Consider the following 19,007-nt stretch of genomic DNA (forward strand, 5'->3'; position numbering starts at 1 on the left):
CATTAAAGCGGTTTAATCTCAACGTGTGTTTGTCTCCTGAACACAGGGTGTGATCCTGGAGGGGGAGGGGGGGGGCGAGACTGAGTTAATCTCAGCACAGTCGACATCCCACCGGTCGGTGATCACAACCCTGGTGACTGGATCAGATAAGACCAGTGTCCCCAGGGCCACAGAAGAATAGCTGTCTCACTCCTGAAGTCAAAACACACATTTACATTGAGACACACTGAGATATGCTAAACACATCCTTATCAAGGTGAGAAAGAGGCTTGATCATAGCCCTGCAGTGTGAAGCATGCGTTACACATGACAGTATAAGCAGGACCCGGTGTTTTTGTCTTTGTGATCCACGCCCAGATACCGTTTTGTGTGTTTCAGACCCACGCCTTCAGCATTAGTCTGTTCACAGGTCAAAATGAAAGCTTAAACGTGACTGCAGAGATTTCACCAGTGTGAACGCGCACTGATTCGGATCAGAAACCGGTTTACACAACCTATTGCCCTATAAAAAACACAGTGATGATGTTTGGAGGTGAATCATCAACAACAAATGTAAATAAAGATGGGTTGTTTCAACAGTCAAATATGGATTACAATTTTAAACCCAATACTTGTGTTTATTCATATGTGACCATTGAAACAACCCATCATTTAGTGTATGGTAATATATTTAAACTTCATTTACTTGCTTTATTTATAAAATTGCTGCATTTACATTTGTTGTGGATATGGATAAACAACTGTTGGATTTAAAAAAATTTATTTCAATTCAGGCGTCCAATATATGACCATTGAAACCATTATTTTTTACCTAGACTTCCTACATACCTTATTAATTTGGTACTTCATTTATAAAATTTATTTTTACATATAAAATTGCTTTATTTCACTTTATTTACTTTTGGATTGGTCACTGTTTTTTTGAGTGTAACTGATTTATGTGTCAGTTAATGTAAACTGTGTGCTGGCATCTCGTGAGCCGTGAAAAATGAATATGGCACTCACTTGAGAAAGTACTTCTGTCCGTTGGGGGTGTAGGCCATCTCCCAGCCCGGGGGTAGCGGCAGCTCCTCGGCCACGTCGAAGGACTGGTGTCGGATGTGCGAGTGTTGCCGAGCGGGGTTCGGGACGCCCAGCGCGCCCGCGGGCAGCTGCAGCGACGCCGGGGAGGAGTGCGAGCGGACGTGCGTCGCCTGGAGCCGCGGGGGGAGGCCGCCCGAGTCCGTGCTGGACTGCCGAGAGTGCGAGCCCGAGTCCGGCTCCTTGAAGAACGACTCGGGCATATGCTTGTTCCTCCAGGAGGGTGCGGTAAAGTAGGTTTTATGTTGGACATTCGTTAGACATTCGCCAAGCAAATTAAGGGACTGTCTCAAAACTGCACACACACACACACACACACAAATAAGCATTCCAAGGTGCGAAACCACGCAAAGCATACTAATAAAATGTAAAGATGTGAATTAAGTGGACAACCTATTTTTTTGTCAAATAGGCTTAGATAGTTTTAAGCTGTGCATGGGATATTCACTATGAATGGGTACATGGTTATTACATTGTACTCCCAAAATTTCATTTTATCTTATAGAAACAGGTGATGTCACACCACCTGGAATTTGTTCACCAACCGTTGGAGCACACCATACACAACTTGAATTTGGAAAATGTCATTTAGTCTATTTTTAATGAATTTTGGAAATACGCAAATCTATATAACTTCCTGGTCATGTGACCTGATGATGTCACACCACATGTAATGTATTCACCAACCGTTGGAGCACACCATACACGACTTGAATTTGGAAAATGTAATTTCGTCATTTTTTAATGAATTTTTGAAATAAGCAAATCTATATAACGTCCTGGTCATGTGACCTGATGATGTCACACCACATGTAATGTATTCACCAACCCTTGGAGCACACCATACATGACTTGGATTTGGAAAATGTAATTTCGTCTATTTTTAATGAATTTTTGAAATACGCAAATCTATATAACTTCCTGGTCATGTGACCTGATGATGTCACACCACTTGTAATGTATTCACCAACCCTTGTTGCACACCATACACGACTTGGATTTAGAAAATTTCAATTTGTCTATTTTTAATGAATTTTTGAAATACGCAAATCTATATAACTTCCTGGTCATGTGACCTGATGATGTCACACCACTTGTAATGTATTCACCAACCCTTGGAGCACACCATACACGACTTGGATTTGGAAAATGTCATTTAGTGTATTTTTAATGAATTTTTGAAATACGCAAATCTATATAACTTCCTGGTCATGTGACCTGATGATGTCACACCACATGTAATGTATTCACCAACCGTTGGAGCACACCATACACGACTTGGATTTGGAAAATGTAATTTCGTCAATTTTTAATGAATTTTTGAAATAAGCAAATCTATATAACTTCCTGGTCATGTGACCTGATGATGTCACACCACATGTAATGTATTCACCAACCCTTGTTGCACACCATACACGACTTGGATTTAGAAAATTTCAATTTGTCTATTTTTAATGAATTTTTGAAATACGCAAATCTATATAACTTCCTGGTCATGTGACCTGATGATGTCACACCACTTGTAATGTATTCACCAACCCTTGGAGCACACCATACACGACTTGGATTTCGAAAATGTCATTTAGTGTATTTTTAATGAATTTTTAAAATACGCAAATCTATATAACTTCCTGGTCATGTGACCTGATGATGTCACACCACATGTAATGTATTCACCAACCCTTGTTGCACACCATACACGACTTGGATTTAGAAAATTTCAATTTGTCTATTTTTAATGAATTTTTGAAATACCCCAATCTATATAACTTCCTGGTCATGTGACCTGATGATGTCACACCACTTGTAATGTATTCACCAACCCTTGTTGCACACCATACACGACTTGGATTTAGAAAATTTCAATTTGTCTATTTTTAATGAATTTTTGAAATACGCAAATCTATATAACTTCCTGGTCATGTGACCTGATGATGTCACACCACATGTAATGTATTCACCAACCCTTGTTGCACACCATACACGACTTGGATTTAGAAAATTTCATTTTGTCTATTTTTAATGAATTTTTGAAATACCCCAATCTATATAACTTCCTGGTCATGTGACCTGATGATGTCACACCACTTGTAATGTATTCACCAACCCTTGTTGCACACCATACACGACTTGGATTTAGAAAATTTCAATTTGTCTATTTTTAATGAATTTTTGAAATACCCCAATCTATATAACTTCCTGGTCATGTGACCTGATGATGTCACACCACTTGTAATGTATTCACCAACCCTTGTTGCACACCATACACGACTTGGATTTAGAAAATTTCAATTTGTCTATTTTTAATTAATTTTTGAAATACGCAAATCTATATAACTTCCTGGTCATGTGACCTGATGATGTCACACCACATGTAATGTATTCACCAACCCTTGTTGCACACCATACACGACTTGGATTTAGAAAATTTCATTTTGTCTATTTTTAATGAATTTTTGAAATACCCCAATCTATATAACTTCCTGGTCATGTGACCTGATGATGTCACACCACTTGTAATGTATTCACCAACCCTTGTTGCACACCATACACGACTTGGATTTAGAAAATTTCAATTTGTCTATTTTTAATGAATTTTTGAAATACGCAAATCTATATAACTTCCTGGTCATGTGACCTGATGATGTCACACCACTTGTAATGTATTCACCAACCCTTGTTGCACACCATACATGACTTGGATTTAGAAAATTTCAATTTGTCTATTTTTAATGAATTTTTGAAATACGCAAATCTATATAACTTCCTGGTCATGTGACCTGATGATGTCACACCACTTGTAATGTATTCACCAACCCTTGTTGCACACCATACACGACTTGGATTTAGAAAATTTAAATTTGTCTATTTTTAATGAATTTTTGAAATACCCAAATCTATATAACGTCCTGGTCATGTGACCTGATGATGTCACACCACATGTAATGTATTCACCAACCGTTGGAGCACACCATACACGACTTGGATTTGGAAAATGTCATTTAGTGTATTTTTAATGAATTTTTGAAATACACAAATCTATATAACTTCCTGGTCATGTGACCTGATGATGTCACACCACATGTAATGTATTCACCAACCGTTGGAGCACACCATACACGACTTGGATTTGGAAAATGTAATTTCGTCAATTTTTAATGAATTTTTGAAATAAGCAAATCTATATAACTTCCTGGTCATGTGACCTGATGATGTCACACCACATGTAATGTATTCACCAACCCTTGTTGCACACCATACACGACTTGGATTTAGAAAATTTCAATTTGTCTATTTTTAATGAATTTTTGAAATACGCAAATCTATATAACTTCCTGGTCATGTGACCTGATGATGTCACACCACCTGGGATTTATTCACCAACCCTTGGAGCACACCATACACGACTTGGATTTAGAAAATGTCATTTAGTGTATTTTTAATGAATTTTTGAAATACACAAATCTATATAACTTCCTGGTCATGTGACCTGATGATGTCACACCACCTGGGATTTATTCACCAACCCTTGGAACATTTTTACAGGTTTTCTAAAGTTTTCTATTTTTTTATTTTTCTAATTGATATTAAAAGAGGAATTTGACAAAGCTGTGAAATTAGATTGATTTCACAAGTAATGACCATTCACATTAAGAAATACATGTTTTGTCATATTTTCATAGAAGAAAAAGAAAAAAAGAAATTAAGTGCATACAGTTAGCTCATGACATCCCTTTATTGAAGAAAACATACAGAAGTTAAACAATCAAGAGTTTTATTTAATTTTCATCTGTTTCTTTAAATATTAACAAATGTGAACTTATGGTATTGGGATTTTGTAATATCACCATTATGTAGGCTAGTATAACAGTGAAAAAAGTAGTTGCATGTCTTATAACTGTAAAACCAAATGCTATATTTCAAAAGGCACCAGAGTTTTTACTAAAATGCAATTTTGATGTTAATAACATACACTGTAAAAAATTTTACAGAAAATAACTGTGATTTTTTGACGATCATTTTCTTTCATTTTAAATTGTACTCAAAACACTGTAAAATTACAAATAATATCTGTAAAATAAAAATGCAGCTGTTATTTTAGGTATTATGACATTAATGACAAATTACAGTAATTCACATTTTTTATACAGAAAATTGATTGTATTTTTCATACAGTATTTTTTCTGTTTTCTTAAATTTAATCTGTAATTTAACAGTAACAAAACAGTTAAATGACAAAATGGTCAAATGACTGTCAGCTCCCCAAAAAACTGTAAAACATCCTAAATTAAATAAACTGAAAAACGCTGTTATTTCACAGGTATTTCCTGAATAATCACGATCATACACCTTCATTGTAAAAAAAAATTGTAAAAAAAGGGTCAAATGACTGGCAGCTGCGGCTGCCAAACACCCTTTAAGGTACTACTCAACCGTTTGGTAGACCACACTTTAAGTCACTATATTTAATTAAAAAATGCATCAAGCTTAACTCAACCTGAATGAGCCATCTCTATTGTTTGGTGTAGTTGTGCAATGCAAAAAAAAATCCACTAGATGGCGCTGTGTCTGTGAGCAGCATGCCTTTTCATTGTTCCTTCAAACAGCACGTGACACAGCGAAAATTTACTCATCCTTTGATGACGCATATAGGCGGGACTTTTAAAGGTAAAACTATTTCGTTGACATATTATCGTTTCAGAGGACTTGTTAAACAGAATTATGTAACTTAATTAAACAAAAATAAGTCTTATAAGGGTCAAATAATTTTTTCAAAACATGCTCTACCAAACGGTTGAGATGTCTTTTTATGGTAGAGAAGCTAGCTAATGTTGGTAAAATTAGCTAATGTTGGTAAAATTAGCTAATGTTGGTAAAATGAGCTATTTGCAATGAACAAAAGGGTTAGTGTTGGTAAAATGATACATTTAATATTATTCAATTTCATATTTGATGAGAAATATTTGATCAATATAGTATCTCTAGATAGTATCTCGTGGGCTCAAGATAGTAACTCGTGGCCTCAAGATACTATCTTGTGGCCTCAAGATAGTAACTCGTGGCCTCAAGATACTATCTTGTGGCCTCAAGATAGTAACTCGTGGCCTCAAGATAGTAACTCGTGGCCTCAAGATAGTAACTCGTGGCCTCAAGATAGTAACTCGTGGCCTCAAGATAGTATCTCGTGGCCTCAAGATAGTAACTCGTGACCTCAAGATAGTAACTCGTGGCCTCAAGATTGTAACTCGTGACCTCAAGATAGTAACTCGTGGCCTCAAGATTGTATCTCGTGGCCTCAAGATAGTATCTCGTGGCCTCAAGATAGTATCTCGTGGCCTCAAGATAGTATCTCGTGGGCTCAAGATAGTAACTCGTGGGCTCAAGATAGTAACTCGTGGCCTCAAGATAGTAACATGTGGCCTCAAGATAGTAACCCGTGGCCTCAGGATAGTAACCCGTGGCCTCAAGATAGTAACTCGTGGGCTCAAGATAGTAACTCGTGGGCTCAAGATAGTAACTCGTGGCCTCAAGATAGTAACTCGTGGCCTCAAGATAGTAACTCGTGGCCTCAAGATAGTAACTCGTGGCCTCAAGATAGTAACTCGTGGCCTCAAGATAGTATCTCGTGGGCGTGGCCTCAAGATAGTATCTCGTGGGCGTGGCCTCAAGATAGTAACTCGTGGCCTCAAGATAGTAACTCGTGGCCTCAAGATAGTAACTCGTGGCCTCAAGATAGTAACCCGTGGCCTCAAGATAGTAACCCGTGGCCTCAAGATAGTAACCCGTGGCCTCAGGATAGTAACCCGTGGCCTCAAGATAGTAACCCGTGGTCTCAAGATAGTAACCCGTGGTCTCAAGATAGTAACCCGTGGCCTCAAGATAGTAACCCGTGGCCTCAAGATAGTAACTCGTGGCCTCAAGATAGTAACTCGTGGCCTCAAGATAGTAACTCGTGGCCTCAAGATAGTAACATGTGGCCTCAGGATAGTAACCCGTGGCCTCAGGATAGTAACCCGTGGCCTCAAGATAGTAACCCGTGGTCTCAAGATAGTAACTCGTGGCCTCAAGATAGTAACTCGTGGCCTCAAGATAGTAACTCGTGGCCTCAAGATAGTAACTCGTGGCCTCAAGATACTATCTCGTGGCCTCAAGATAGTAACCTGTGGCCTCAAGATACTATCTCGTGGCCTCAAGATAGTAACTCGTGGCCTCAAGATAGTAACTCGTGGCCTCAAGATAGTATCTCGTGGGCGTGGCCTCAAGATAGTAACTCGTGGCCTCAAGATAGTAACTCGTGGCCTCAAGATACTATCATGAGTTGCTATCTTGAGGCCACGAGATAGTTATAATTTTTTTTTTTGACAAAGTGGGACTTGGGGGGCCCCGTACTAATCAAATCTTGGGTGAAGTTTTGCACCAACACACACACACACACACACACACACACACACACACACAGAGACACAGAGACACACACACACACACACACACACACACACACACACACACACACACACACACACACACACACACACACACACACACTTGATGTGTTTGGAGCCATCAATAGCAGCCATCAGATTTTTTATTGGTCAAGAAACTGCACAACATTGACTTGTTCTGAATGTTGTTCTTTTACTATGAACAGACATCTCAACCGTTTGGTAGAGCACTGTATCTAAAATACTGTAGAGTCTAATTTAAAAAAAAATATTGATTGTTGTTATTGTTATCATAATTGAATAAAAAATGCAAAGAAATAAATTTTCCTTTGCTTTTTTCATGGTGCGTACCTTAAAGGGTTAAAATTAAAGTAAAATATTCTAATTTAAATAAACCGAAAAAACACTGTTATTTCACAGGTATTTCCTGCATTATTATGATCAAATACCTTCATTGTAAAAGAAAATCGTAAATAAAGGGTCAAATGACTGCCAGCTGCGGCTGCCAAACAAAAAACATAAAATTAAAGTATAATATGCTAATTTAAATAAAGTGTAAAAAACTTTAAAATAAATTTGATGTCACCATGATTGAGATCAGTGTCTGCTTTAGTTGGGCTCATGACCCTTGAGTTTTTAACTTTAGTTTTCTCTGGCTGCTTTAACTGTGTATTTAATACACATTTGTTATAGCAATAAATGCAGGAGAAAATATCAGATGATCTTGATCATTCATTCATTGATGATGTTATAGTCATCATATGATGATCTGATTCACTGATGTATCAGTCAAATCTCTGAATATATTAGCTTAGATTTCAAAATATGTAGATTGAGTTTAGATTTACACAAAGTCTATAATTAATGTCATAATTTCTCACATAATCCTTAAAATATTGTGGCATCAGTATTATAACACTCTGAAAAAAAATATATATATATATATATTATACAGAAAAAGTTTTGAGCTGGTTCATATTTTTAGTAGAATAGAGACATCAAGAATCAACATATGAATCTCAACAATGGTGACAACCAACAAAGCCTTTTTGTGACTTTATAGTAATTCAGATTTTTTTTTTCATTGTCACCATTGTTGTGATTCATACGCTGATTCTTGATGTCTGAGTGAGTCTACATGATCCTGTCAAAACATTTTCTGTATAATGACTTCATAAAATCTGAGTATCACAGCACTGCAGGATCTGCTATAGCAGTTTTATCATGCAAAATGAACAACTAATATTTAACCATTTAATCAGATGTTTCATTCAGGTGTATTAACAAAGCAGGACACTACATGATGATTCACTAAAAAGTGACCAACATCATCTGATCTGAGTTTCTCTTGGATTGCTACAATTACCAATATGCATCAGAGACACACAGTTAAAGCAGCTAGAGAAACATTAAAGTTAAACACTAAAAGGTCAAGAGCCCAACTAAAGCAAACACTGATCTCCACCATGGTGACATCAAACTTTATTCTTTTCAATAAAGCTTCAACTTCTAAACCTCTGTTAATTCTCAATAAGAATGTTAGTATGAAAGAAATAAAGTCTGGATTGTAATAAGTGAAGATGCTGAGATCCTGAGAGATCTGGTAGTGTTTAATGATCTGTTGGGGTTTAAAGTGTTTCTGTATGGTGTGTGTCGTGTGTCACCATTGTGTTGAAGAGTAGAGCCTGAGCTTCAGTTCAGGATGAGCAGATAAACATTGATGATATGCTGCATGTTGCTTTATTTAACAGACAGTAACTGTGTAGTTGCTGATGCAGTGACGTATAGTCACAACAAATCATGCATATAATTAACTGCATGTTTTTCAGTAAAAAATCAGAAAATAAATGTGAAATAAATGTGTTTTAACTGTGTGTTTCTGTTAAAAAAGATTTATGAAGATTTCTGTAAAAGTATTTTGCACTTATTTAAATGAGGATATTTTACATTAATTTTACAGTTTTTGTATGTCAGCCGCAGCTGACAGTCATTTGTTATTTTATAGGATTTTTTTACAGGGAAGGTGTTTGACTGTAATAATTCAGGAAATAGCTGTAAAATAACAGTGTTTTTCTATAAAACATTTAAGGAAAATTTCTGTAAAATTTTTTTGCATTTCATTTAAATTAGGATATTTTACTTTATTTTTACGGTTTTTGTTTGGCAGCCGTAGCTGACAGTCAATGACTGTTTTTTTACGATTTTATTTTTTACAGTGTACCAATTACACTTATGCACTCATAAATAGGTTTTACTTTGTGCAATAATAATTTCTTCCTCCACAAAGGATTAATGCACAATTTGGAATAGTAAATAAATCAAAGTTAGAAACAAAAACTTTTTTTAATGACAATTGGTTTGGGAAAACAGTGAAGTTTTAGATCATGACTTTGCTCTCTTGCAGATTCAATGTGACAGGTGTTGTAGGTTGTTTCACATTTTATGTGTAGGCCTACAGCTACCGTGCAGTAGTTCTGAAACGGAATGGTTCTGTGTGTTGTGTAGGACGCAGTAAAAAGGGACAAACAACAGGTAAACAGTTAGCCTATATGGTAAATATGTGACATGGCCCATCATCATTTTGAGTTGCTCCTTTGACCAAGACAATTTTTCCATTAAATCTCTGTTTTTTTGTGAAATTTAATTTTAGGCTTTTTTTTTTTTTTTTTTTTTTTTTCTGACACAATTTTTAAATTGCTTGCTGTCATTAACACTTTTTGTTCTTATATATACACTACTGGTCAAAAGTTTTAGATCGGTTAGAATTTTTATGTTTTTAAAAGAAGTCTCTTCTGCTCACCAAGGCTGCATTTATTTGATAAAAAACAAGAAAAGAAAAAAAACAGTATTATTGTGAAACATTATGACAATTTAAAATGACTGTTTTCTATTTTAATATATTTTAAAATGTAATTTATTCCTCAGATGAAAGCTGAATTTTCAGCATCATTACTCCAGTCTTCAGTCACATGATCCTTCAGAAATCATTCTAATATGCTGATTTTATGCTCAAAAAACATTCATTATTATTTTCAATGTTGAAAACAGTTGTGTAAAATTTTTTTCAAAACTTCTTTGATGAATAGAACGTTCAAAAGAACAGCATTTATTTAAAATAGAATATTTTCTAACATTATAAATGTCTTTACTGTAACTTTTGATCAGTTTAACTCATCCTTGATGAATAAAAGTATTGATTTATTTTATTTCTTTCCCCCAAAAATAAAATTAAAATTCTTACTGACCCCAAATTTTTGAACGGTAGTGTTTAATGTGACAAAAGCTTTCCATTTCAGATAAATGCTGTTCTTTTGAACTTTCTATTCATCATAGCATCATGAAATAAAAATGTAAAAAACTGTTTTCAACATTGATAATAATCATAAATGTTTCTTGAGCATCAAATCATCATATTAGAATGATTTCTGAATGATCATGTGACACTGAAGACTGGAGTAATGATGCTGAAAATTCAGCTTTGATCACAGGAATAAATTACACTTTACTGTATATTCACATAGAAAACGGCTGTCTTAAATTGTAATAATATTTCAATATTTCAATATATAGGGGAGAGCGGGGTAAGTTGTCACACGGGTAAGTTGTCACACTGTCCATAACTCCAACACTAGAGGCTCTATCTCAAAAATCAAATAGCCACTTTATGTGACTTCTTCTTCTATAGTCAACTTCCTGTTCACATGTGGTCAAGATCACTGTAATCTGAGGTTAGCACAATTTTCTTGTTTTTCTGCTTAAAAAGTAAAAAAATCTCACTTTACATTTTATGCAATACAACTTTGTTAGGTATGAATGTTTAAAATTATTATTTTGCACAAAATAGAGGAGACAGTAACGTGTCTTTTGGTACTTTAGCTAAAGTGATATGTTGAGTTAAACTTGAGATTTAGCCAACATTAGCTCACATGTCAATATGGGGCAAGTTGTCTCAATGACTTTGGGGCAAGTCGTCACATGTGCCCCAGCACCAACCCTGTCCTGCCTAGCACGCCCAGTTATGCTTCTGCTATCACCAGCTCACCCTTACCCAGCAATGCTATTGCTGGCAGTGGGCTACCAACTCCAGTGGACATCCGGCCATATCCAAAAAATGGCCCCCGAAAACCAGCCAGCAAAGGAAGAAAACGATGCAAATCAGCAATACTTACTGACACGCCAGTGAAGCAGCAACTAGAAATAGAAAATAATAAGTCTCAATCTAGCAAAAAGCGGTTTCAAAAGAAAAGGAAGCAGAAATCTGGACCTATGAAAAACAAGGCAGCTACATTTACATTTAGTCATTTAGCAGATGCTTTTGTCCAAAGCGACTTACAAATTAGGACTAATTTAAGCGAGTCATTGTGAAGAGGCAAAAAAACCACAACACAAGAAGTGCTCAAAATACGAAGTTCAGGCATTGTTCAGAGTAGCATATGCGTAAAATGTGTAAAATGCAACAATTGGGCCCATGATGCTTGCACCTCAGGCCAGGCAATTTATGTGTGTCAGAATTGTGACTCTGGAGATGAGTCCGATTAGTCAGATACAGGGCATCTGTTTTGATCAGAGGTTTAAGTTAAGCAGGTTATCTGCAGCATTCCATTCAGTTATCAGGATCTATGTGCAAGCCATAGAACGTTTGAGTTTAAAGTTCAAAGTAAAGTGGTTTTGCCACTTAATTGAAATGTGCATTATTTGGATTGAAATAATTGTTTTTCCAGATTCTCCAGGCACGGATGTTTATATTTCCAGTTCTGTTTTGAGTTTAAAAAACAAAATCAATATTCACAATTAAGTAGTTGTGTTCTTATTTTTAGATAATCTAGTGTGACAACTTACCCGCCAATGGGGCAAATTGTCACAAGTGCACACTCGCTATTCAACAGTCTACAACTCCGTAATGAGATAAGATATGAAGATGTTATGAATACAACATATGTGCCCAAGACTTCCTTCTTTCATTTGGTATGAGATTTATACCATTTTGATGTATGGTGCTCAGTAAATGTTAGACAGTGTGAAAAGTGTGACAACATACCCCGCTCTCCCCTATATATAGGGTAGAGTGGGGGAAAACGCCCCCCTTAAGGAAAATGTGACATTACAGTGAAACAAAACATAAATGTGACTAGAATTGCCATCCCGGTTTTGAGTGACTATGGCAGGAGTTATTCGCCAAATATTAAAATTGCTCAGCCTTTATAATTAATTTGTATTTTCACTGAAAATATTTTTGTACAAAGGGGGCGTTTTGCCCCAGCGGTGGGGTAAAACGCCCCCCAAGGTGGGGTAAAATGCCCCCTGTCTTACCAACCAGTTTGCTTCATAGATCAACAGCAAAATTAACAGACAATAGTTTTTAATCTCTAAAGGTAAAAGGCAAGTAATGTATCAACATGTATATATATTAATATTTATTTCAGCAATGTTCAAAGTAGGCAAAATTAACTACCTTCCATCAGTGAGCTAACTGTGCTAGCAAGCTAGCTAGTTAATGCTCACTTGAGGTAATTTTTTCATGTTTTGTTCAAATATTTAGATTTTACAACCTAGTTATACTGCATTAAGTGTAAAACAAAGGATTTGATAGACAGAAATATTTTATTATAGTAATTATGATACAGAAACTATGCCCCCAGGGGGGGCGTTTTACCCCTCAGCGTAGGGGGCGTTTTACCCCACACGCTATGAGTTTTTAAAAAAAAAAAAAAATTTTTAAATATAATTATATTCCTTATAAATAATATATGATCTCAAACTACAGACTTCACTATTCATCTATCATACATCACTGTGATATCCTGCAGAACAATATTCTCTTAAACACTTATTTACTAATATCTGAAAATTATAGCATTTACCCTGTAATCCTCTTCTCTTCAAATGTGTCGCTGGTGTCAGCTTCTCCATTGAGATTTGTATATCCCCGTTATCAACGTAGTGCATAGCAACAGTAAAAATGTATCTTGACTACTTTTAGTGGTTATTTTGGGAAAAACAGGTGGGGGGCGTTTTACCCCAGGGGGGCGTTTTCCCCCACTCTACCCTATATATATATATATATATATATATATATATATAATTTTTTTTTTATCAAAACAAAAAATCAAACATTTTTAGTCATTACTTTAGAGAAAGAGAATGAAGCATTATAAATAAACATTGTGATATCAAAATGATAGATCACGTCACATCTTATATGAATAGAGATGTCCTTCTATTTATATATTAATTTATTTTATTTGTTTGTTTGATGTATCAAAGACATTTTTTTCTCTTTTTTAGAAAACATCAAAACAATGTATAGTGGCAATGGATTTTTTTATTTTTTTTAAACATTAAATACATAATAATACTAAACAGTTGCATGGTTCGTATTGATTTTAAAGTTTTACTTTTATAAATAGTTTCCATATATGTAAATGTCAATTTTAAATTGTTTAAAAATATTTATTTTTCAATCCACTTTGGTTATAGGCCTAGTAATAAGCCATAATAGTTATGAAATCACATATAAATATTTATCTATATCAATTGTAAAACATTTAAATATCACTTTCTTCAAAACAATATCAGCTTCAATATGAGTGGCTCATGGGCATAAAATATACAATTGTCTTCCACATCAACTTTAAAGCACAAGTGTCGAATGAGTGTAGGCCTAGTACTCAGTGTTATGTATCTTATATGAAAACTCATTAACTTTGTTCGTTATAGAATATCTATGAGGTGTCATCTATAATTTACTCCAATCTAAAACATGTTTCTTGAACAGAGAGTTCAATGTATTTGTAACATCAAGAATATATTTTGTTTAGACAATGGAGCATAGGCAATTATTACATCCGTAACTTAAAAAATGTTTATTATTCAGCCTAAATTGGGAAGTACTCCAAGTGTCTCTAATCCAATAAGCCTCAAAAGTTCTCTGGGAATTGCATACAATTAAATATTAGCTAAATATTTGTAAGTTCTATAAAACTAAAGATACCATCATCTTTAATCAATTTCCACAACCAAAATTCCCAAACCAATTGTCATTAAAAAAAAGTTTTTGTTTCTAACCTTGATTTATTTACTATTCCAAATTGTGCATTAATCCTTTGTGGAGGAAGAAATTATTATTGTACAAAGAAAAACCTATTTATGAGTGTATAAGTGTAATTGGTATGTTATTAACATCAAAATTGCATTTTAGTAAAAACTCTGGTGCTTTTTGAAATATAGCATTTGGTTTTACAGTTATAAGACATGCAACTACTTTTTTCACTGTTATACTAGCCTACATAATGGTGATATTACAAAATCCCAATACCATAAGTTCACATTTGTTAATATTTAAAGAAACAGATGAAAATTAAATAAAACTCTTGATTGTTTAACTTCTGTATGTTTTCTTCAATAAAGGGATGTCATGAGCTAACTGTATGCACTTAATTTCTTTTTTCTCTATGAAAATATGACAATGATTCAATGATATGATTCTTAATGTGAATGGTCATTACTTGTGAAATCAATCTAATTTCACAGCTTTGTCAAATTCCTCTTTTAATATCAATTAGGAAAAAAAAAAAATATTTGAAAACCTGTAAAAATGTTCCAAGGGTTGGTGAATAAATCCCAGGTGGTGTGACATCATCAGGTCACATGACCAGGAAGTTATATAGATCTGTGTATTTCAAAAATTCATTAAAAATAGACAAAATTATATTTTCCAAATCCAAGTCGTGTATGGTGTGCTCCAAAGGTTGGTGAATAAATCCCAGGTGGTGTGACATCATCAGGTCACATGACCAGGAAGTTATATAGATTTGCGTATTTCAGAAATTCATTAAAAATAGACGAAATGACATTTTCCAAATCCAAGTCATGTATGGTGTGCTCCAAAGGTTGGTGAATAAATCCCAGGTGGTGTGACATCATCAGGTCACATGACCAGGAAGTTATATAGATTTGCGTCTTTCAAAAATTCATAAAAAATTGAGGAATTGACATTTTCTAAATCCAAGTCGTGTATGGTGTGCTCCAAAGGTTGGTGAATAAATCCCAGGTGGTGTGACATCATCAGGTCACATGACCAGGAAGTTATATAGATTTGCGTCTTTCAAAAATTCATAAAAAATTGAGGAATTGACATTTTCTAAATCCAAGTCGTGTATGGTGTGCTCCAACGGTTGGTGAATAAATCCCAGGTGGTGTGACATCATCAGGTCACATGACCAGGAAGTTATATAGATTTGCGTCTTTCAAAAATTCATAAAAAATAGACGAAATTACATTTTCTAAATCCAAGTCGTGTATGGTGTGCTCCAAAGGTTGGTGAATAAATCCCAGGTGGTGTGACATCATCAGGTCACATGACCAGGAAGTTATATAGATTTGCGTCTTTCAAAAATTCATAAAAAATTGACAAATTGACATTTTTTTAAATCCAAGTCGTGTATGGTGTGCTCCAACAGTTGGTGAATACATTACAAGTGGTGTGACATCATCAGGTCACATGACCAGAAGTTATATAGATTTGCGTATTTCAAAAATTCATAAAAAATTGACAAATTGACATTTTTTTAAATCCAAGTCGTGTATGGTGTGCTCCAAGGGTTGGTGAATACATTACATGTGGTGTGACATCATCAGGTCACATGACCAGGAAGTTATATAGATTTGCGTATTTCAAAAATTCATTAAAAATAGACAAATTGACATTTTCTAAATCCAAGTCGTGTATGGTGTGCTCCAAGGGTTGGTGAATAAATCCCATATGGTGTGACATCATCAGGTCACATGACCAGGAAGTTATATAGATTTGCGCATTTCAAAAATTCATTAAAAATACACCAAATGACATTTTCCAAATCCAAGTCGTGTATGGTGTGCTCTAAGGGTTGGTGAATACATTACATGTGGTGTGACATCATCATTTTTCACCAATCTAAGTTGTGTATTATATGCTGCATGTGTGTATAAATACATTGTTGGTCATTTGAGGTATTTACATAAAACAACCACAAAGTTAAATAGCCTAGATGTATTTAATTTAAAATTGGCTTAATCTATTTTTAATCCATTTACTAACATCAACTACATACGTAAAAGGATCACGTTTTTAGTGTTTTTGTGGAATAATGCACATACTTTACCAACTTTGTTGCCGATTTGGCACTTTTGAGACACTCCCTAACTTGAAGTGCCCAAGTGGGGATAGTTGTGAGGACTTTTTCACTTCCAATTCTTAAAACAATTACATCATCGAATAATATTAAAATTCACATTTGACATTATGCTTTACAATGTGACCTAGACGAGATACAGCATCATCCACGACTATTAAGCCATTACATATCAATTAATGCTGCAGAAAAGATCGAATGTCTAACGAATGTCCAACATAAAACCTACTTTACCGCACCCTCCAGGAGCTGCTGGGCTTGGGGTTCATGACGGAGTTGAAGAGAGCCTCCAGGTCCGTGTCAAGGTCTTTGGCGACATGGATGACCTGCTGGCCCGGTAACGGCTGGAGAGGGTTGCCGCTCATCGTGTGTCAAACAATAACAAACAAGCCCAAGTATTCAGTTAAAAACGGCCTGTGAAAATCCTGTAGGAACTTCTTTGGTTAGGCCTTTTTTTCGTTTCTTTTCTTTTTTTCTTTTCTTTTTTTCTTTCTTTGGTAAAAGTTGTTTCGCCCGACTTTAAAAGCTTTTAAAAGTCTTTAAAAAGTTGTCATAAAGCTAAAGGAGTGTATGTCATGTTGTCCCGCATTGAGTTTTTTTTTTCCCGGAGATTATTCCTCCTGCGCTCCGTAACTTTCCTGTGTCCCTGGCGGAGTTTCTGTCCCGATGGAAAGTTTGTAAACTCAAGCTTTTCCTCTCTCTCTCTCTCTCTCTCTCTCTCTCTCTCTCTCTCTCTCTCTCTCTCTCTCTCTCTGCGCGGATCCTGTGTCAGCTCATGAATATTCAACGACTCTGGGCCTCATGAATAATTAATTATCACTGTTTCGTTCATAACAGCAACAATGGACTATCAGTGGATTATGGAATTAACAACTTCACAAATAAACTTTTTTTAAATTGTATTGTTGCTGTGATGATATTCGAAACCAGCTTTTTTGTTTATTTACTTATTTATGTTTACAAAAAAGAAAAGAAAAAAATAATCTGTCATAATTATCTAAATATTTTATTGTAATCCATTAAATTAGTTTAGAATTTCAATTTACTGTTTTACTATGTTATATTAAAAAGATAAATGAATTTGAGATATTATGCATTTAATCATCAACTTGTTAGTTCAATTTTTTTTAAATATTACAAAACACCAAACATTTTTATCCAGAATTCCCAAATGTATAATACGGTGTATTAATAAATATTGTAATATATTAATGTATGTTATTTAATCTATTAACTCATACCTTAAATCATTTGTGTTATTGTATTAAATTGCATGTGTTTTTAATGAGTGAAGTGATAATAAAGCTAAAATAAAATAAAATATTATGCCTTTTATGCAAAAAAACATGCCTTGGCAGCTAATAATATAAGTTAAAGTGCTGAAGTTAATAAAACTGAAATAAAAATAAAGCAAAATAGAAAGCACATGAAAATCTAATAAAAAATGACTAAAGAACATAAAATATATTAAAACATACTAAAATAAGTATTAAAAAAAGCTAAAAAATAAATGAAAAATAAAAATATAATGTTTATAATGTTGAATAGAAAAATGTTAAAGTTAAAGTTTATTGAACAAATTATTTAGGAATAATTTGTTATTGTAAAAATGTAATACAAATGTGTGCATTTTCACATATAATGTATTAAATAATGTAATAACTAATGTGATATACTTAATGTATAAGTTATATAATAGATTAAATATTTTGTGTTATAATAGTAATACTTTTATTTATAGGTTTCTTTTAAGACACTCCAGGACACTTCACAGCGTAAAGCCGTAATAAAGCAATACAAAAACACAAACATAATTATTTAACAATAAAAATCAATCAATCAAATTAGTAAAAGCTATTGAAAACAAATGAGTTTTAATCTGAGTTTTAATAGAATCCAACTAATGAATATTCCATTATTCCAGCGCAGAACTAATGAAAACCCTCACGCAATATTGTGTTGCTTTTGTTTTGTTTGTTTGTTTCTATATAATGCCAGAAGTGAAAATCTTTCACAGCAGAGGATGAAGACTACAGAAAAATCATATTTTCACAGATTGGAGTGTCGAGGGATGTTCGCATTCATTCGCATATTGCAGGATAAGAAATGTGGGTCAAATGTGTTGTGAAGCCATTCCTCAGGTCAACTGTAAACACACCTCCTCATCACTGTATACGAGATGCACATGTTCATCTGTGGAGATCCAGTGATTCACACACAGTCTCATGAGTCAGACAAACTTACTGAGGAAGATTCCAGCGTTTGACACAGAGTCCATCTGTGATGAGGAACAGTTGTTAGGTCTCGGAGTTCA

The 19,007-nt window shown here is 34.6% G+C and overlaps 1 protein-coding gene across 2 annotated transcripts in view; it reads right to left on the reverse strand.

Moving 5' to 3' along the window:
* wwtr1 (WW domain containing transcription regulator 1) overlaps positions 1-17,375 on the reverse strand; it is a 65,988-nt gene extending 48,613 nt beyond the window's left edge. The window contains exons 1-2 of one of the 2 annotated variants that reach the window (XM_081385193.1): positions 16,933-17,375; positions 1,006-1,292 (exon numbers count right to left, since the gene is read on the reverse strand). In XM_081385193.1, coding sequence (XP_081241319.1) covers positions 1,006-1,292; positions 16,933-17,058 — 413 coding nt within the window. In that variant the 5' untranslated portion in view covers positions 17,059-17,375. Of the gene's footprint in view, positions 1-1,005; positions 1,970-16,932 lie in introns of those variants that run through there. The other variant, XM_081385192.1, reaches the window with a different exon arrangement.
* Between the last annotated feature and the right edge of the window lie 1,632 nt (positions 17,376-19,007).

This window comes from Scardinius erythrophthalmus, assembly GCF_964197995.2.
Source record: "Scardinius erythrophthalmus genome assembly, chromosome: 14".
Classification (NCBI taxonomy): Eukaryota; Metazoa; Chordata; class Actinopteri; order Cypriniformes; family Leuciscidae; genus Scardinius; species Scardinius erythrophthalmus.